Below are 20949 nucleotides of genomic sequence, written 5' to 3' on the forward strand. Positions count from 1 at the left end.
GGAACTAGAGACCAGCACTGATGATGCCCCAGGTCTTTAATGGCCACAATGCTTTCACTGGAACATAGCAGTCATCTTTTCATAACACAAGACTGTACTGAAGCAGCAGAGGGTGTGGAGTCAGATGCAGTCAATTTTAAAGGCTGACTGGGCAATACTACAGCTGATGCCGAGGCTCAGAATGGGTCAGCTTTGGTTAAAAAAAAAATAAAAATAAAAAAGACAGTGACACTTAAAGTCACAGAAAGTAAAATGTTTAGCATATTGTCCCCCCTCCCCAGGAAGAAGCACTTGTTAGGGACATGGCATGCTAACGATGTACATGCCCAATCTTTTCTGAGTTCCTGGAAGTTGGGATGAAAAGGGATGTACACACAGACTGTAGAAGTGAGGACCTTGAGCACTGCTGAGCACATGCCACCAAATAACGAAGGCTTTGGTTTCCCTTAAGGGAAAGCACATACTTTTCTTCTTTCTGGGGTTCACTTGAAAAAACTTTCTTTTCTTTTTTTTGAGATAGGGTTTCTCTCTGCAACTCTGGCTGTTCTAGAACTTTCTCTGTAGGCCATGCTGGTCTTAAACTCACACCTGCCTCTGCTTCCTGAGTGCTAAGATTAAAGGTTCTCCAGTTTTTTTAAGTCAGTAAAGGGCTCCACAGTTAGCACTTCTGCTCCTCATTTGGCACTATACACATGGCCGTTCCTCACCATGCCTTATCAGGTGGGACCACAACACAAAACCACAGATGAGCACATGGCCTTGATGGTGGCAGGAGGGCACATGGTGACAGGGGAGGAGAGGCTGCAGCAGAAACCTGCTCCCTGGGGGCTCACGCTCTGCTTATGAGAGGAATAACAGAGGTTACTGTGATCACAATGGCTCCATCCCTGACCTTGTTTTGCAGCTGATGTGAATCCCTGTAAAGAGAAACCTGTTTCCTCCACAGGAAAAAGTGATCTCTCTCCATTGGCTGCTTGCAGTCCCTGCACCTTTCTCTGTTGTTCTGTTAATTTATCATGTAATACAGAGCACAGGATTAAAACACCCTCTAGCTGTCCAGCTACAAAAGGGTGATACAAAGAAAACCCTTTGTGTTGGCAGTTGCTTTTTCCCACACACACAGGAAGGAGACGCCCCGTTGCTCTGTGTATCCTCCTAGAGTAGTGTCACAAAGCTGGCATTCACATTACAACCTTCTTTGAACTCTAGCAAGGGTGAGGCCAGGATGGTCAGAGTGCCAGTGGTAGGTCTCGTGTCACTGGATGTGTACTGTGGATACAACGTCAAGGCGGTGTGGTAGAACCACCTGCATCGGTGCTGATAAGTCCAGCATTTCTCTGGGTGGATCTGGTGCCTCTTCCCGAGAATCTGGAGGGAGTGCACAGCAAGGATCTGGCAGGGGAAGCTGGACTGCACAGCTGCCCATCTGAGACTCGGAGGCAGCGCTCTGCCTGTACTCCTCAGTAGAGCAGAAAAGGGCGGGAGTCTCACTGACACACACCAAAGGGCCAGAGGAATCCTATTATTAAGGCCGGAGCCTTAGAATGTGAGCTTGAGCAGGTAAGCAGTCACTTGATGAGACTGGTGTAAGAACTTTACTCATACCTCTGGCATGTCCCATTGCTTTCACTGCCTCTCTTCTCCCCAAGCCACTAAAAATATATAACCGCCACAATACTCAACAGAGCTCTGCTTAAAGGGTAGTGATGGCTGCTGGTGACACTGATTTTAGGTTTAGTGAACTATGAGGACAGGCGCAGAAAGCCCTAAGAGAAGCTATTAGATAGAGTACATCTATTTCCCTACCGGTCAGCCCTTCAGATGGTGCTCAGAAGGGGTGATGGTGACAGGAAGAGCAGCAGCAGAAATGCCACATGACAGTCCCCAACCCAAGGGCTCCATCACCTCATCTCAACTCATTGTCACACACTGAACCTGGATGACAGGGTTACATCCCAGAGAACTAACAATTCACAGACATGTGACTCAAATGTTTGAGTCCCCAGGGATGGCTATTTTTGAAGTGCTATACCTGTCCTTCCAATTTACCAAAGAATATTTCAGAAAAAACAAAACTAAACTAAAAATCCAGTTATCATGGACAAAAAGCTTTATGACGGCAACAGAGAGAACTTTTTAAAAAGCCTTAGTTTACTATCATAGAGTTGGAAGGAACCTCTTAAACAGCGACACCAGGAGTCTTTCCCTTTCAAAACTGAGTGGCAAGGACTACTGAGGGCAGACCTGGCAGCAAATGAGTAGGAGAGAGAAGCACCCATGTTCTTTTCATACTACACCAGGCCATGTGCCTTTATTCCCAACAGGATCAGCCACCATCAACATGCCAGGATGGTTTGTCCTGGAGTGTGCTAGACAACTGCTCACTCTGGTATTCACTAGACATAAACACACGGCTGTTTATTTCTAAAAGGAAATCATAAGGCCTGCACGACGGGGCCTAGCTAAAAGGATGGTTTTCTTCCAGTCTGTCTTGAGCTCACCGATGCAAACCACTTTGCTCTATACTATGCCATCTTGGTTCCTTGCTTGTCCATAAGCTCTCTTGCTAAGCACAACTACATCTCAAGGCTTCCCTGAGGTCCCTTCTCTGCAGCCTGCCTACAGCTGAGAGCCAGGGAGACGTTATCCTTTACATGACACATACTCTAATTCTTCCCATAACTCTACAATGTGAAGGCACATTCCACCCCCAAGGTCTTTCTACTTAGAAGAACACAGGCCCAGCATTTGATAATAAAATCTTGTTGTTTTCTAACCATCTGCTCTAAGAAAGATCTTTACCATAATTTAAACCACTGATTCCCAGTCTTCCTAATGCTGTAATCCTTTAATACAGTTCTCCTTAATACAGTTGTGACCACTACATAAAATTATTTTTGTTGCTACGTAATAACTAATTTTGCTAGTGTTATGAGCCATAATATAAATATCTGACATTTGACCCTTGTGAAAGGGTTGTGACCCACAAGTTGAGAACCACTAATTTAAACTGAGTTCCTTGTCCAGGTAACTCATTTATGACTCTGGCCTCCCTGGTCCTGCCCACTAAGTACAGAGGGCTCTTCAGGCTCTAGGATGTCTGAAAACATCTCCTCTCAGCCCTTGTTAGAGTCACAGATTCAAGAATCACACAGGGGCCTCTGAGAAACCAGAGCTTGAGGGGAAGGTGGAAGCTGCTCTTCTTTTCTAGGTCTAGAGAGCAAAAGAAGCCCAGGCTAAAGAGAACGATTCATGTATAGTGTGGGACGCACTGACAGAGGAAGTCAGCCCGCACCACTTCCTGTGGAAGAGAGCTACTTCAGCCACCCAGAAGCTGCCCACCACAGGCAGGCATCCCTCCCAGCAGCACTGCGACCACACACAGCAGCCAAATCGGACTTTGGCAGTTCTCCATCCTGGTAATTATACCTTGGGGAGGGGGAGCACCTGTTTCCTCCTGTAGAAGAGGCCTGGAGAGAGCACATAGAGAGCAAGAGTACTTGTGTTCCAGCAAGAGTGGGGGCAAAGCTGCCTCCCCGATGACTGCCTGAGATTCTCACCAGAGAACAGCCTCATCAATAGATGATGACATTTGTTCCAACCCTTAAACTCTTGGTAGAAGCAATACAAGGATGGTGACCAAATCAGTCTTTTTTTTTTTTTTTTGGTTTTACGAGACAGGGTTTCTCTGTATTGTTTTGGAGGCTGTCAGTCCAGCCTGGCCTCGAACTCACACAGACCTGACTGCCTCTGCCTCCCGAGTGCTGGGATTAAAGGCGTGCACCACCACCGCCCGGCCCCAAATCAGTCTTAATATTCATACAAAGGCTATCCAACAAACACTGGGTAAAAAGAGACCTGGTAACTCAATGTTTAGAAATCCCCAAAGCAAAACAAAAGAGCCAAATAATGTCAGGTCTAAAGGACATTTCTGGAATCACTGGAAAAATTCAAGTGTGACTCTGACAGCACATTCTATCAATACTCACATGTACGACAGTGGTGATGATTAGGTAGTTGTACCTGTAACAAACAAATGAAGACCTCTCGAGACACTAAACTCGTGTACAGATGTAGCTGATAAGTAGCCACTACAGCCTGGGCATTGTAAAGCTGAGTCTCACTGCCCTTGGTGTTATATGGACTTCACTAGACAAACTGCAGCATATACAGTAGAACCAAGTTCCTTATGGCCTTTTATCTATTTTTAGAAGGGAAAGGGTTTCCACCTTGGGCTTTGTATGTTAAACTCCACCCTCAAAGCTGGGGAGCAGTGAGGGTTTTCCAGTGATGAGATCATGAGGCCAACTCCTTATGAATGGGATTAGTGCCGCCATAGGAGATCCCAGAAGAGCTTGTTTGTCCCTCCTCCATGTGAGGGTGCAACAAAATGGTTGTGAATATTGGGCCCTCACCAGATAGTTGACCTTCAATTTCTCAGCCTTGAGAACTATGGGAAACACATTTCTGTTGTTTATAAGCTTTTGCTACACCCATTGAATGGTGTCAGAGATCCTTTGGGAGAGAAGAGGCAGTATGCTCTGGAAGCGCTGTGGAGAGTCACTGCCCACCTATGTGTTGGGAAGGCTGAGCAGTCCCAGGGGTCAGGCAGACAAAAGCTTCCTGTTCTGGCCTCAGTGTAGCAGAGGAACTTCAGAGGCAGGGAATGTGTTTTTAATTCATAAAGCAAGGAGACGCACTAGAGAGGAGGCTGGCTTGCAAGATTAGAAATGGGTTTTGCTGGCAAGAGGTCAGTGCTTGCCAAGGAGCGATGAGCATTAATTTCCAGGGAATATGAGGGAAACTGTTGGGCATGTAGAAAGAAACAAAGCCAATGGCATGTCTGTAAACCAACAGCTCAGGGATTATAACAAGGCAGGAACTGGGGGTCTTCCCCTGACCTTTCTCAAGACACTATGTGCTGAGTTACAGGGGGAAGACTGGGCAAGGTAGATAGCATAGAAACAGAAGCTGGGTCAGCATGTAACACAAGTTCCAAGGATAAAAATGGCCTTTCTGAGAACAAAGCAAGGAAAGGAAATGGGTAGATAGGGAGGACACCTTTCTAATGTGACAGATCTGAGGGACTAACCAGGCCTGCCCTGAAGTAGCTGTGGCAACAGATATAAATATATATGAATGAATGAAGGTGTTGTCTGCGGAGCTTCTGGGTTAGTGACAAATCCTTTTTGCAAAGAGGACATGACTAGGGTGGGCAGTGTTTGCAGCTAAAATAAGAAATTACACTGGCAATCCCACAATGAAGCTGATGCAGGGTGAATGTTGTAGCTGGCTAAAGGCTGCAGAGTCTAGGAGAGCTTGAATGTATAGAAAAGCTGGGGAAGAGCAAATGTCTCTACAGAAATGTCCAGAAGTTCCTCTCTGGGATGCACTGAAGATGAAATACTCATGGTGAGCCAGATGGTGGTGACGCACATCTTTAATCAACTCAGGAGGTAGAGATAGGTGGATCTCTGTGAGTTCAAGGCCAGCTTGGTCCAAGACAGGCTCCAAAGCTATACAGAGAAACCCTGTCTCAAAACAAGAACAATAACAAAAAACAAAATGTTCATGGTGTACAGTGGGCCCACTGGCAAATATTTCTTAAGGGAAATATCACTACCACCCCCTAGAGGTTAGGACTTTTCTATTTCAAACGCATCCATCTGTAAACTATAATTAACACAGATTTGTTAGACTCCAAGTATTCTGCGGATGTCTTTGAAGCTAGTTCCAGTCTTATGAGTCTATAATAGGAAAAGGGCAGTGCTTAGAGTCAGCTGTTTTTCATTGCCAGCGCAGAAGCACTAGGAAGAAATGTCTTACTTAAATGGTCATTAAAAACTTAGGTAAGACATGCACATTTCCATCACGGCATCTTAAATTGGAAACAACAGACTGATGTCCAGGGCTAAGATTTTTTTAATCCTTTTAGGAATGATTTAACAAACTGTTTAGGAGGCGAAGATGGAAAACATAAGCTTAGGAGACACAGCTGCTGTGGCACTTACTGCAGTTTAAGCTCTCTGAGATGGCCTCTTGTCCTCTGGGAAAAACGCCATCCAGTTACCCATTGCTCAGCAGGACTTTCAAGTGTGCAAGGCATGGCATAGTCAGCATGGTTCCCTTGCTCCCACACCCAGTGCCCTTTTCCTACCCTCAGTCCTGGCTCCTTGGGGACAGCAGGAACTCTCTCTTCTCCACTCAGAGAGCTGATGTCTAATTTTCCAGGTTCTTTGCAGCGTGGTCTCCTCTGCTTGGGTTTGTCTGAAAAACTCTAAGGGTAAATGGAGAAAGATGTTATCAAACATTCTGCCACAGTCTGACATGGGTGGTGCTTTACACAGAACTCTACCACCACCAAGTCTTTTTTTTTTTTTTTTTGGTTTTATGAGACAGGGTTTCTCTGTATTGTTTTGGAGGCTGTCGGTCCAGCCTGGCCTCGAACTCAGAGATCCGCCTGCCTCTGCCTCCGGAGTGCTGGGATTAAAGGTGTGCGCCACCACTGCCCGGCTTACCACCAAGTCTTACCTAATGTCTCTCCTCGAAGTATCAGGCCTCAGAGAGCAGACTAGAGAACAAGAGTGGCCATGCCCTTGGATACTGCTGAAGTAGTGCTTAGCCTTCTGATACTCTCTTCACTGTTAAGCTGACTAGCCAGTTCTGGGAGGTAGGGGGTGGTTGCGTGCGCGTGCATGTGTGCGTGCATCTATGATTTGTGCTCTTGTCTCTGTCTATGTATCTTATGAATCACCAGTGCTCAGGAGCCCTCCTCAGATTCCTAATTGGGAGGACACAGAGCAAAGGTATCAAGGTGACTTGAATGAAAAAGTCTACCAGGGCAACTGTAAGAATAGAGCCTCCTGCAGACGTACCAATTAACTTGGAAAATTTGAGAGCAGGATGAGAGATACCATAATAGATTGAGTCATTACAGGCTTGAGGAGAGAGCTGACACTAGTGAGATCTCCAGAGATCTACAAGGATAACACCAACTAGCAAACTAAACAATAGTGGAGACACTACACTAATAGCCCCTCCTTGATGATAGGGTTGATGACTATCCTATATGCCATCCTAGAACCTTCATCTAGGGATTGATGGAAGCAGAGACGATACCCACAGCTAAACACTGAGCTGAACTCCTGGAACCTAGTGACAGAGATGGAGGAGTGATGAGCAAAGGGGTCAAGACCATGATGATGAAACCCACAAAGACAGCTGACTGGATAAGGGGGAGCTCTTGAATCTCAGACTGACGGCTGAGAGGCCAACAGGGGACTGATCTAGACTCCATGAATGTAGTGCCAGGGAGGAGGCCACAGAAATCACTGGGGCCTTGGGTAGTAGATCAGTGTTCACCATGGTTTATGAATGAGCTTTGGGAGCCCATTCCAAATACAGGGATGCTCTCTCAGCCTAGACACATGGGGAAGGGCCTAGGTCCTACCCAGGATGAAATGACAGACTTTAGAGATCCCCCCAAAGAGGGTCTCATCCTCCCTGGGGTATGATGTGGGGATTGGGTGGGGGGCCTGGGGGGTAGTAGAGGGGCAAGGGAGGAGGGGTGGGAGAGGGAGCTGGGAATGACATATGAAACATTCACATTTCTAATTTAAATAAAACATATATTGAGAAAAAAACTTGGAAAATTTTCATCAAGTGGTAGAGTTTACACAATCTAAGGATTTGTCTGTGAACTTATGACGCTGTGTGGTCACTTCTGGGGAGATGCAGGGGTGGGGGTGGAATGACATTAACTTAAGCCAACTTTACAACTTTTGCATGTAAATCTGTTGGTATGCTCTTACAATTTCTGTTACTGGAGAATTTAAACATTAAAAATCCAAACAAAAAGATAATCTTTAAAATGATATTCTCGACAGGTGGTGATGACACACGCCTTTAATCCCAGCACTCAGGAGGTAGAGGCAGTTTGAGGCCAGCCTGGACTACAAGAACATATTTTAGGTCAGCCAGGGTTACAAGAACATATTTTAGGTCAGCCAGGGTTACACAGAAAAACACTTTCAAAAAAAAAAAAAAAAAAAAAAAAAAAGAAAGAAAAGAAAAAAGATTCTTAGTCAACACGGATTTCTTCCAAATAGTTTCCATCTTCTAGTTTCCCTTAGCAAAAACTTCCCCAAATTTTCAGTGAGCTAACAGTGGTCTGCGGTAGTAGCAGCCAACACTTACTGCTCCAAAGCCAGGAACATCCAAGGAGTAGTCAGCCTGCTGCCGCAGCCAGTCAAGTAGGCTCTTGCTGGGAACAGCTTTCTCAGCCTGGTTGCTGGATGCTGCTGTTGGCTCAGAAGCTGGGGAAGCAGCTCCTGGCCCTTCAGAGTGTGTAGTGCTCAGGGTAGCCTGCCCTGCATCTTCATGAACTTCCTAGATTAAGAAAAAGAAATGAGTAGATGTAGAACTCATGGCAAGATGAAGTGTGTCTCTGAAACACTAATCTCTGTATTACCCATGCCAATCATGGTCTCCTGTAGAACAGTCGGTATTGACTTCTCCATCTGCCCACCCTTACCATCACCACTGGGAGCTTGAGTTTTAACCCACTGACTCCTCACTGATCTGACACATGCCAGGTGCTCACCACTGAAATGCCTTCCGCCTGGTCTACTCAGCAGGCTTGGCTTGTTCTAATGTTGCATTCCTTTGTCATCGTCACTCACTGTTCTAGAAACTGCCTTCCTCTGTCCAGCATTTTGTTCACATTTCTTACATCCCAGGAAATTTGATGCTAGGGTTTGCTTACCTTTTTCTCCTCTGTGGTTTGAATGTGTGTCTTATTCAGCTCTGAATCACCAACACCCATAAGGTCTGATAAAGCCCTACAATGGTGCTAATAGTGCTAGCATCAACAAATTTAAAAATTTCCAAGAGAAGAAAAATATTTATTTTTTTCAAATAGTAACTCCTTTGGGATACTATAAGCACTACAGGAAAATCACTGCTTTGTATTTCTAGAAGAGAAGCACATGCCTTTAACAGGGAGAGAATGCACTCTCAGCATATAGGTAGCTGGGGAGGTGGTTTGGTAAATACAGAGCTTGGCTTATACACATGAGGATGTGAATTCAGTCCCAAGAACCCATGTTTAACAAAAAAGTCAGACTGGGCAGGAAAATGGCTCAGTCATTAAGAGCATTGGCTATTGTTCTGGCACCTACATGGCAGCTCATAACTATCTGTAACTCCAGTTCCAGGGGAATTCAATACCCTCTTCTGGGCTATGTGGGCCAGGCACACCTGTGGTGCATATATACACACTGAGGCAAAACACTCATATAATGTATAAAATAATAATAATGTGTATGAGTATTTTGCCTCAATGTGTACCACAGGTATGTCTGGCACAGAATAAATAAACCTAAACTCCCTCACCAAAACACAAGACTTAAAAAATAAATAAATAAGCAACAACAAAATCCTAAGTGGTGGCACATGCTTGTATTGCCAGAGCTGAGACGGTGGAAATGGATGGATCCCTGGGGCTCACTGCCCAGTCAGTCTAGCCAATTGACAAGTTTCCAGATACTTTAGAGAGACTAGAGTACAGCTCTGTGGTGGGCCCCTTATCAGTGCCAGACACCATAGCTAGGATCAGTCTTTCATCTCCCACATCTCAACTCCAGGAGAGTTTCACCATGCTGAAAGAATGCTGCCTGTCACCTGGCCTTGTTTATTTGACTGCCTGCCAGTGGCTCTTTTTTGAAACACTGGAGGATCTGGGTTGCTCCTATTTGAAACAAGACCCTTCAGCTTACTTTTCCAGGCTGTACCAGTGGGTCAGCATTATCTACTCTAGAAAAGATGGAGGCATATCACAATGATAAAAAACAAGGACAACTTAAGTAGGTGTAAAAGGTCCATAAATAAAATTGGTGTCTGAGGAATAAACTCTTTGTAGGATGGTTTTTACCTAAGAGACTCATGTACCCACCAGAATTCCAGCCTGAAGTGTTTGCTCCTTCAAAAAGATTAGGTCCATCCCTCCTTCAATGTGTTTTCGCCTCCCTCTCCGTCTTCGCATGGCAGCGTCATCTCTCCTGAGGCTTCCATTGACGATCTGTCCAGTTACTGGGTGGATTAGGCCAGCTTGCAGAATTCCAGACAAGTCCATACCTAGGGCTCCTTGAAGTGAACCGATAGCCCCAATCTTAGGGGTGCTGGTGCTCACGGGGAAAGGGGATGTGGCTCCTGGGGACCCTTCTGATGAGCAGGAGAGGTCTATAGCTGATTCCCCATGCCAGCCATTGAGAACAATGGGGGGATGCCCATGGGTGGCAGAGTATTGTTCTAGGCTCCGAGTTTTGGCATCCCTTTCCACCTCAAACTCATAGGGACGTCTGTGCTTTTGTTCATCTTTTGTGAATACTGGGGCTAAGAAGCTCTCCTGTGAACACATGGCAAAAAGTTTTATTGTTAACTTTTGTGGCCAAACACCAGCTCCTTCTTCTGGCCTCATTTCCTCAGGCCTCATATTACTTCCAGTTATCTTCTCTGTGACTTCAAGGCTCCTCAAATATGAGTGCTAAATCACCAGATGGCTTATTAAATCTAGAGTCTACGTTGGTGGATATATGCTTTTAACAGGCTTCAGACTACATTTGTAGTCACAAGCTTAAATCCAAAGGGTCTCAGCCTCAGCTGCCCATCAGAATCATTTGGGAAGTTGTAACAAAAGCAATAATATCCAAGGTGCGCCAGACACATCAAATAGAGCCAGCAGCTTTTCAAGGTCCCTGGCCGAGTCTAATGCAGTCCAATCAGACTCAGTGTGCTAACAACTCCTGAACCACTCACCTTCCTTCCATATACACCCTCTTCTGCCTTGACTTCACTCCTGGTATCTGTTGCTGCCATCCTCTTTCCTCTAAGGGGAAGACACCTGTCCTCTCTTCAAGTCATCATTGCCAAGTTTGTTCCTTTTTCTTTTTTTAGCCTGAAGCCTTGCATCATCCTTACTTGGGGTGCTACTCTTCCTTCTTTGCTTCTCCTGACAACCTGCAGGCTCTAGTTTAGGTATAAAGTCCTGCTTTTATTTCACTCTTCTTCGTACAACTTTTAATAACCCTCCACAGTCTACAGAATAAGGTCCAGAGTCCCAATTAACACTAACTACCTGACTGAAAAACCAAACCAAAACCCCCTAATACTTGCTGAGTAAATGCCTCAATGGAAAGTGGGGGTGTGGCTACTATTCTTTGGTAGACCACACCAGCCATAACCTCACCTTCTGGATCTGGGCTGCCAATGCTGCACCATTGCTGAAGCCATGCTCTGCTGCTTCTGGCTCTGAGAGGCTGTTTCGAGAACCTGCACTGCTGTTTAAAACTGGCGCGGGCAGTGCACCCGAGGGCTCATACTGTTGGCTGGAGGGCCACTTCCCCTTTAACACCACATGGCAAATATTATCTAGGCGGTTAATTATCACACGATCCTGGAGGAAAAAAATAACAGCTGAGTTTCAAATTACCCAAGTCTGCAAAATCCCTGAGAACAGAGCCAAGTTTTTCACAAGATGCTGACCAGAAATGAATACTCACACACACTCACTACATAACCTATAAATGTCAAGGTTTGAACAATAAAGAATAAATCTGAAGTGCTATGACTGAGGATGACTTGACACTTTCCTTTTATGGTTTAATTAGTTTGGTGAATACTTTTTCTTAGTGCATCATTTTCAGTGTTCAAATGTATATAGCTAAGTTTCTCTGGCAGAAGTATAAGGTTTAACACAAAGGAATCAAAGCTTGGAATGCCCTGAGTGAAGGATGCAAGCTCTGAGAGATACCTTTGGCCATTCTGAGAAGGAATAGAGGGTTTTCTCCTGCAGCAGCTGAGCAATGGTGGGAGCGCGGACTTCCTGTGCCTCTTCCCCAAGGTCTCCTGCCATGCCTGATGTCGAACTCTTACTCTCTTCCTCAGAGTATTTCCCTGGGTAGTCTGGAGAAATAGGTTAAAGAACAAACAAACAACTAGATATTTGGGAAATGCTAGTGATGTGAGGGGTCTGGACATTTAAATCTGTCTCTTCAGTTTTTAATTAGTCCATTCAAGGCTAATTTATTTTAAATTAACTATAAATTGTTATGTCTTCTATTTCCAGGAGACCTAAATTAGTTAAAACACAGGGGCAAATCCTGCTTATGACCACTGAGGTATGGTGTCATCAGACTACTTAAACATTCCTTGCTTGTTTAGTGGACAAGATGACACAAAACACTGTAATATTTTGACAGTTGAAAAGACAGTCTATGAGGTATGAAATGTGATAGACCAAGAGGATGATGCCAAGAAAGGATGAAGTCATTGACTTCCTAACAAAGGCGAGAGCCGTGATTCGTATAAAAATAAAGCAAATGAGTTGGGAGCTTTATTGATAGCCTAAGTAAAGTACACAGATTTCTGCTGTTTTAAGACAGGATCTCACCATGTAGCCCTGGCTGGCCTGGAACTTACTGTGTAGACCACATTGATTCTGAACTCAGAGATCTGCCTGCTTTTGTCTCCCCAGTGTCTGGACTAAAAGTATGTGTCATCATGCCAGGCAAGGTCAACGTTAACTGTGTAGCCTGGAATCTCAAAGACCTACTAGTTAGTAATGACAGAGAATGAACAGAGAGCAGGGAAATGTTCAAGGTGGAAACTTGGACCTCGTTTCCTGGTAAACTGACAAGAAATGTGTAAATTTTACTTCTGACTGTGAAATGAGCCTCCCAGAGAACCGCAGCAGCTCTCTCCTATGAGCAGTTCTGCTAGGACTGGGGGATTTAAAGATAAACAAGACAGCAAGGGCCTAAGCCCTCAGGGTTCTCCCTGGCACACAGGGGAGATAGGAAACCATGAACTATAAAGGAACAGCCACAGACTATGGTAGTGCTGTACAGGGAGCAGACACACAGAGCATAGTGGTTCACATGAGTAATCCCAGTATTCCAGAGGTTGAGCAGGAAGACTAGGACGTTGAAGCCAGCTAGGGTTATACAATGAGATCCTAATCCCAAGACTATAACATCCAAAAACAAAACATGATATGATGATGGGGAACAAATGGGAAGGCTTATACTAAGTAGGTTAATACACAGGAAACAGCTGTGCAGGTGAGGAAGCAAAGGGGGAAGGGAAAGGCATGCTAGGGAACCAAGACAGTTAGGAGTGGACTGAGCATGAAACTGGAGGCAGGAACCACCTAAGTTATCCTCTGTCCTATAAACTGTTGACATAAAACTGGATTTTGCTCTGGAGTCAACAGAAGCAGCACTGAAAGGTTTGAAGCAAAGGGTAGACCCAAAAGGAGCATCAGTAAGCTACTGCTCTTCCAGGACTGTCAGATTTCTAGTTTCCACAGCAGTCCAGTAATTATCAATTATTACAAAACTACCAACCAGCCTCACCACCCCTTGCAGAAAAAAATAACATCCCTGTCCACTAAGTCACATTTACCCTGTGCTCATCTGTCTGAATTTTCAATACCTCACCTTTTTTTTTTCAGTTCAGTTTCCAAGTCCTTACTGTAGCTACTAGATAAATTTTAACTTGGGTTCAGTACCAATAGTTACAATGACAAAAACTTAAGGTTGGAATTAAAAAAAAAAAAGCTATATAGGTTGGGGAGATGGCTCAGTGGGCAAATCCACTGTTCAAAGTTACTATGCAAGCATGAGGACCTCAATTTGGATCCCCAGACCCCATATTAAAGCCTAACCCCAGTGCTGGGAAATCTGTGGAGACAGGCTGATCCCAGTGGCTCATTGGGATCTTACTGAAACGTGAGCTCCACATTCAGTGAGAGACCCTGTCTCAAAAAACAAGGTGGAGAGTGATCAACTTTGGCCACCAAACAAGAATGCATAGGCGAGTGCACCTGCATATACACCTGCAGTGGCGGGGGGGGGGAGGGGACAACGGGGGGGGACACACATATATGTACACACATATACTAAACACACATACACAAATAAAATGAAAAACAAAAAACAAAAAAAGCTACACAACCCAAGATAGTCAAGTTTTTTTTTCTCCCTTTCATAGAGGTCATGCTTGTCTCACTCCTGGCGTACCACACCCAGTACCAGACAATGGCAATAATAAATAATCTACTTCATTCTCCCTCTTAGGCCCTCTTGAACCTAAGGAAAAAAGTAAAAACCACTGCTATTGTTCACCAGAGTCCCCCATCACTGTATGGATGTGCCCACAGAGCATAAAGAATTTCAGAGTCACCCAGAATTGTTAACATCTTGAGAATTCCTTTTTTGAGGCAGGGTTTCACTGTATAGCCTGGCTGGTTCTGAACTTAAGACATCTGCCTGCCTCTGCCTCCTGAGTGCTGGGATTAATGTGCGTGCCACCACATCAGGCTTAAAACTCCTAACTTGAGTCCCTATTTAATATTTCCCTATTTAGTAGGATCAAAACTATGTCTTCAGTTATTTGTAACTGCTATTTTTATTTGTGTTTAGTTCTAAGAGAAACCTAACACAAATGCCCTGACATAAAGCACAGGGTTTTGACGATGACACGAACAACTGCTTTCTATGCTCACCTCAACAAAGGCCAACTTGACTTGTATTTTTGGAGTTCCTGCAAATTAATGGCACCTGTATTAGTTGCAGGTCTCTGAGGTCCCAAAGCTGCTCTACTTCAGCTAGCTCAATACATCTAGTGCAGGAACAAAACATTTCCCTGGGTGCCAGTTTGCATCTTCTGCATACAAACACACAGTCCCTGCTAGTGAATATGGTTGATGCAGTAGAGGCACTGTGACTGGAATTACCCCTAGTTTTCTGGGGTGACCAAGCTGAACTACTCTGCTGAATTTCCAGATCAAGACCTTGTACCTCTTGGGATCACCCACACAGTGAGGGTGGGCAGGTCCATTTTGGGAGTTAAAACTATTGACTATGGCTCCCCCCAGCACCCTATGTATCCCATCACATGAGTATAGAGTTCTGCATACTGTACCTTGACTATGACAGGTTCCATCTTTCTCATAATCATCTTTATTCTCAAAATCCATGTCCTCTGGCTTGGGCTCACTTCTTTCAGGAACATACACGGGGAAACTCTTTCCTCCCTCTGTACTTTCTTTCCATGGTTCCTTTAAAAGCTCATGCTTCAGCTTAAATGGCTCTGTTGGAATAATAGCAGGCTCACCTTCCACTGTAATACTATTGGCTTTGCTTCTGTACAGGTCTGGCGGATAAGCCTTGTGTTTCTCTATTCCAGACTCCTCACTCCCCAGACCACGTGCCCACCTTTCCATGTGTTTGCAGTGACACTGACTGACTGAGGGAGGAAAGGCTCTCTGTGGTCCAGGAGTCTGGCTTACCACCTCTAGGCTTCCTTTCTTGGCTTCATCCTGGTGGAAGCAGAGGTTCTTACCCTTTGGGATGTTTGCAGTGGGCTTGGTGAAGTGCAAGCTCTCTGGCTTTTCTACAGTGCTTGCTACTATGGCTAAGGTTTCATCATCATTTTCTTCTTCTTCCTCATCACTCTGGTTCTGACTCAAAATCAACTGACTTTCTAAACTCCTGTTTTCTAATAAGTCAATTAATTGCTGATCTGATGAGAGTTTTCTTCGGGAGTCGCAGACGCTAAGGCTGCACAGATCTACAAACCCACTCTCATGTCCTGTGTCTAAGGTAGGGGAAGCTAAGCATTTGGCCTCTAGGTGGCCCATGCTTTCAGGTCTCCGTCCTGTCTCACTGCAGCAGGGTTCTCCTTCTTTTGAGATAGATATCAGCAAATGTTTTCCATTCTTAATGTTCATTTTAGCTACTCCTGCCTCTAAGCTGCTCATGAGAGAGGAGCCTGAAGTCACTTCTGCCTCAGTGCTAGCAGGCTGGCAGCTCTTATCTCTGTTGACTGAGATGGTGACAGTATCTTTCCTGGACTGTGTGTTGGTACTTGGGGTTTCCTGAAAAGAGCATGGCTCTTGGCTGAGTCCTGTCTTACCATACATCATATTCTCAAAGGACTCAGGAAGCAAGCTTTCATCATGGTCAATAGAAATGACCTCCTGAACCTTGGAAATAAAATTTTCACATGTTATGTCAGATAAACTGCCCTCAGGCAGACAGAGAGGATCATCTCTCCTTTCCATTTTCACCAGATTCTCTGGTTCACTTTCCAGAGACTCTGAAGTCCTACTCATTTGTGTGTAAGTAAGAGATTCATATAGTTTAGAATTGGTCTGGTAAAGGCAACAGAGACTTCCAGGAGGCTGGGTGTCAGTTCTTTTGTGTTGGGCATAGTTTCTATAGGCGTCTAGGAAGGATAGCTGGGGGTCGTTCATGATGTAATAGTCAGTGCGGTTGAGCCCATGTTTGGCAGTGCCGATGAGCAGGTCTCGATCATGTTTCCCACACTCCCACCAGACTGGGAGGTAGAGGCTGGGCCTGCAAAGCTGGAGGCGCTCATGCAGCTGTGGACACCTGAGCACTTGCTCACGGACTTTTCTCAACAGTTCAATGCGGTATAGAGTTTTTGCTGCTCGCTCCTCAGTGATGGGTTCAACATAGATGCTGGTGTCAGAGGGACCTGGAGAGAAAGATACACAAAACTTAAAACGTAGGGCTGCTATAAATACTCCCTGGACCCTCAGTATGTTGGTTTTAGGTGTGAGCATCTACTAAAATAGGAAGCTTAAAGACAAATGGGCACAGAGTAAAAGGAGAGGAAGAAAACATCAGTCCTACAGACAAACAACAGTTCCTACTTAATAAGTCAATGCTACGTACTCTCACTAGCTCACAATGTATTCTCCAGTTCTCAAAAAAATCCTGATCATGTCTGTTTTAAAAACAATGAAACAGGCTAGAAAGCCATTTTGCTTAAGGTAGCAAAGCAGCATTGAAATCCATGTCTCAACAATACAAATTCGAGATCTAACTCTTTGACTTGAATGAGCAACTTTAAAAACCAAGCCACACCTGGGGCAGAGGCTCAGCGCTAGTCTCTGCTTTCTTAACATATGGCAGGCAACATGATCTAAGACATATGAAGCCGAGGAAAGACTGGAGAGAAGCTGTGTTAAACTCCAACCAGGTGGAAACATCAAGAAGGTATGCCTATTGGACCAGATGTTTAAACGATAGCCATTTATTTTATGTGAGTCAATAAACAGAAAATACTTAAAGTTCCTAATGTCTCATTTAAAGATAGCACGAAGTGCAGAATAGATCTTGATTTATTTATTTTATGTGTATGGCTATTTTGAATGTATGCAAGTATAGGCACACATGCATGCTTGGTATCATCAGAGGTCTGAAGAAGGTGTCAGATCTCCTGAAACTGGAGTTACAGATGGTTGTGAGTTACCATGCGGGTACTGGGAACTGAACTCGTGTCCTTTGCAAGAGCAGTCAGTGCTCTTAACCGTTGAGCTACCTCTCCAGTCCCTAGAGCCTGATCTAAAAAAACAAACCCTATACTTTGGAAAGTGTGGTTAATGTTAATCTAGTATTTCTGCAAGGTTTTAAATGAATAACTTTCACAGCAGTTATACCTTGGTATTCGGAGATTTAAATTAGAAGCTCACAGACCTCTGACAACCTACTCATCCTTATCAGAATTCTTGAGATAGATTTCAGTTTTGTAATTCAGCTATAGTAATTCTGCAATTTGAACCCTAACACGTTCTCTTTACAGTGACAAGAGTTTTCTCACCATCATCTTTCCACGTGGGAAGACGACACACACTCCGGCACATGGCTACAAAACTATAAAAATAGTGCTCTAGGCTCTCATCTGACTTCTTGTCCAAACGGGAAATGATGCGAAACTGTGTCCAGTCAAAGGTTTTCTTTTCCTGGTCATACACAACACCAAAGGAAGACACTGTTCTGTAGAAGTCAGCTTGTTCTCTTCTAGTCCACCTGAGAATTAATCAGAGAAAAAAAAAGTGAACTGTTTTTTTTTCCCTGTCTTTACAGAGTCTTGCTATGACAGCTGGTCTTGAATTCAAGATCTGCCTGCTTCCTCTTTCTGAGTGCTGGGATTACAGGTCTGTATTACAATGCTTAGCCTGTCCTTTAATTAAAGAAGCAATAATCATTTAATAACACACTGTAGAAGCCTGTAAAATCCAAAGTGCATGTAAAATAGTATTTTACTATTTACCTTTGAGTCACTTGGGTGGAGAGCCTTACACCACACCCCCAAAGATTTGAACTGCTTTCAAATCTTCAGCTTTTCCTTCTGGTATTGCTCTCTCTTGGCCACTAACTTTAGGAATTTTCTAGTTAAGCTTTCACTTGTAGAAGATAAAGACTAAAAATATTAATGTATTTTGTCTTTTACTGATTCCCTCATGACAACACAGAACACAGACTCTTGGATCTTTCTGCCCCATCTCAGTCAGCCTCTCTACCTTATACTGGAACTGAGAAGGCAAGTGCTCTGACTCCCCATTTCCCTTAAGCTTTCTCCCTACTACTATGTGGGCAGGTGGCCTATGTCCATAACCTTTTCTGGGACACAATGGTTCTCAACAGGATTCAGACAGTGACTTAGAGGGCAGGTAGATTCCTGTCACCAGACTTTATGATAGGTTCTTGGGTATGATCCTCTACCCTAGCTGGGAACAGAGATTTAGGTGAGAGATTAGTGGAAGAATGAGAAAAAGGAAGGGACTCTGCAGCAGTGTCAGACAGACTTCCAAATTTCATGACCTCAGAGGGGAGTAACTGAATTTGCTATTTTTTAATTTGCTGGGAGCTGCACCAGAAGAAAAATGATATCAAAGTCTGAGAACTGCAGCTCTGTTGTGTTCATTCCTGTACTGGTTTATGGCAGCCCTTTTAGATTAATTCTCATTACGTCAAGTAACTACAAGTAATAAGCACTTTCTTTATGGCCTTGTATTTTATACATATTTATTGATCTCACAATCTTCATAAAGACAAAATTATAGGAAGACAGCTTTACCAAACTACTTTTTTTGTTGTTGCAAGAGTCAGGGAATTTGAAATGGTATGACATATATGAGTATCTTGTTTTAAAGTCTGATTTTGGTAAGAATATCAAGTTAGAATGTCTTATGATTAAGCATTGTGCACCGAGGGTCCTAGATCTACTAGCCTCCCCATGTGGTTAAGAAATTCTGAAGGCAATCTGTCACATGGGAACTAACCCACATATCTCCAGCTATCAGTCTTTGCCTTGTCTCCTTTACCCAGGGACCAGTTCGTTTAACATGCTTTCTTTCCTTGGCTATTACCTTTTTTGGGCTTCCTTGCTGATGAGGTCCATTTCTGAAGATCTCCTGAAAACCTCCTCCTGAACCCAGTATCCTTGATTACCTGGGCCTAGGATTTCAGGTCGGCAGAGCTCCTTGCGATTGCAGCGTTGGTAAATAGTGACCAGACGCCGGAGTCGAGCAGTGAGAGCAGATGAAACTGGCCAGGGTGATTTGTCTGGGTTGGAGCCATCCTGGGCTTCAAACATCAGTGAGGATATTAGTATTTACAAACGCAAATACAACAATAGGGGTTTTGCTTTGATTAAATACAAAAACAAGAGGCTTTAGTGACTTTAAAGAGGCTGCTTTAACTAGCCAGGAGTGGGGCTAGTTGGAAAGGCAGTAGTTTTGCTTTACATTGTGGTCAGTGTTCTGAATGGCTACACACCCCTTTCTGAATGGCAGAGTCACTCTACAGAAAGGAAAGAGCAAAAAATCTGTTGCCTTCTTTACATAGAGCCATGGCTTCTGGGTAGCTGACCCTTCCAACTACCAAAGCCCCAGTCAAGTTTGAACTCAGATACAGAACACCCCATATCAGTGAAATGACAGTCTCTTCTTTACTATCCAGATTCCATCCTAAAAACATCTGTTAACTTTTGCATTTTGATGTCAAATAGAGGAAGACAAGAGACATGTGTCACTCTAGGGAAGCTTAACATAGGTCAACTTACTTGGAAGTCTCTTTAAAGATAGCATTGACTTCATATACACTCCACAATAACTATGAACTGAGACCTTACTTTTCTTTGCCTGCAGGACACAGTCTCACCTGCCTGGCTGTCATCCTTCTTTTCACCAAAAATGCCATCACTTCCATCACTGGGGCTCGCCTAGGGATAAATGAAGCCATTGCATCAGCGAAACTGCAGCCCAGAAGGAACTACCTGAGTGAGAAAGGCTCTGCTGCAAGGACTAGGCATGCATAGGGGAGCCTGTGGACATCTTAAGACCCAGACAGGGCCTCACAAACACAACCTTCTTCAGCAGTTTGTCTGAAGTGCCCTCCCCCCTGCTTCTTCCCACAGAGAATCAGGTTAAGGGATACCAAACTCAATTACATTTTATAAGTACCATTTCTGTTTTAGCTGCAAATTTAAATATCAGCTTTACCACCATCACTCTCAATTTAATATGGTCATCTCACAAAGAACATGCTTGCATTTCTGTTTTTCACTGTGAGAAAGTGTCAGGCTAACTAACATTCATTATGGAAATGGACACTATTTTTATAAAACATGCCAAACTGGGCCCTGGCAATGTAACACCCCAGGAACTTAAAATGAAGAGCTGAAGCTCCAGACAAATCTGGAGTAAGAAAAGAGGTACAAATCTGTCATGCCAGTGCGTTCGTGAAGTTGCAACAAACAGGTTGCTTCACTAGCTTATCCTGTCTCAGGGGTGAAACTTCAGTTTCTTCACAGAAGATGATTTGGGACTGGGAAAGGAGATACCACTTCTTAAAATGCAGAAACATTACTCTTTAGCCACCATCTTTTGACCCAAATGACAACACTGAATGAGCTCAGGATTCAAGGTTATCATGCCACAACACTGGAAAGAGAGAACTAAAGTCAGCAGACCACAGTCTGCACTCATTTTTGTGCAGCCCCAAAATGTTATGTTTTTAAGAGGGTATGAAACAGGAAGATGGCTGTGACAATAAGTGAAGTGGCTTCTTGTTCAGG

General features: G+C 44.2%; 1 protein-coding gene across 4 annotated transcripts in view; it reads right to left on the reverse strand.

The window, feature by feature from the left end:
- Chd6 (chromodomain helicase DNA binding protein 6) overlaps positions 1-20949 on the reverse strand; it is a 177951-nt gene that overhangs the window by 3436 nt on the left and 153566 nt on the right. For 3 of the 4 annotated variants that reach the window (XM_040733013.1, XM_040733014.1, XM_040733015.1), the window contains 9 exons: positions 20034-20094; positions 19241-19457; positions 17689-17897; positions 14983-16560; positions 11810-11961; positions 11246-11452; positions 9953-10405; positions 8197-8388; positions 6158-6277 (listed from right to left, as the gene is read on the reverse strand). In XM_040733013.1, the coding sequence (XP_040588947.1) occupies positions 6158-6277; positions 8197-8388; positions 9953-10405; positions 11246-11452; positions 11810-11961; positions 14983-16560; positions 17689-17897; positions 19241-19457; positions 20034-20094 (3189 nt within the window). Of the gene's footprint in view, positions 1-3989; positions 4024-6157; positions 6278-8196; positions 8389-9952; positions 10406-11245; positions 11453-11809; positions 11962-14982; positions 16561-17688; positions 17898-19240; positions 19458-20033; positions 20095-20949 lie in introns of all 4 variants that reach the window. The other variant, XM_040733016.1, reaches the window with a different exon arrangement.

This window comes from Mesocricetus auratus, unplaced genomic scaffold, assembly GCF_017639785.1.
Source record: "Mesocricetus auratus isolate SY011 unplaced genomic scaffold, BCM_Maur_2.0 Super-Scaffold_100028, whole genome shotgun sequence".
Classification (NCBI taxonomy): Eukaryota; Metazoa; Chordata; class Mammalia; order Rodentia; family Cricetidae; genus Mesocricetus; species Mesocricetus auratus.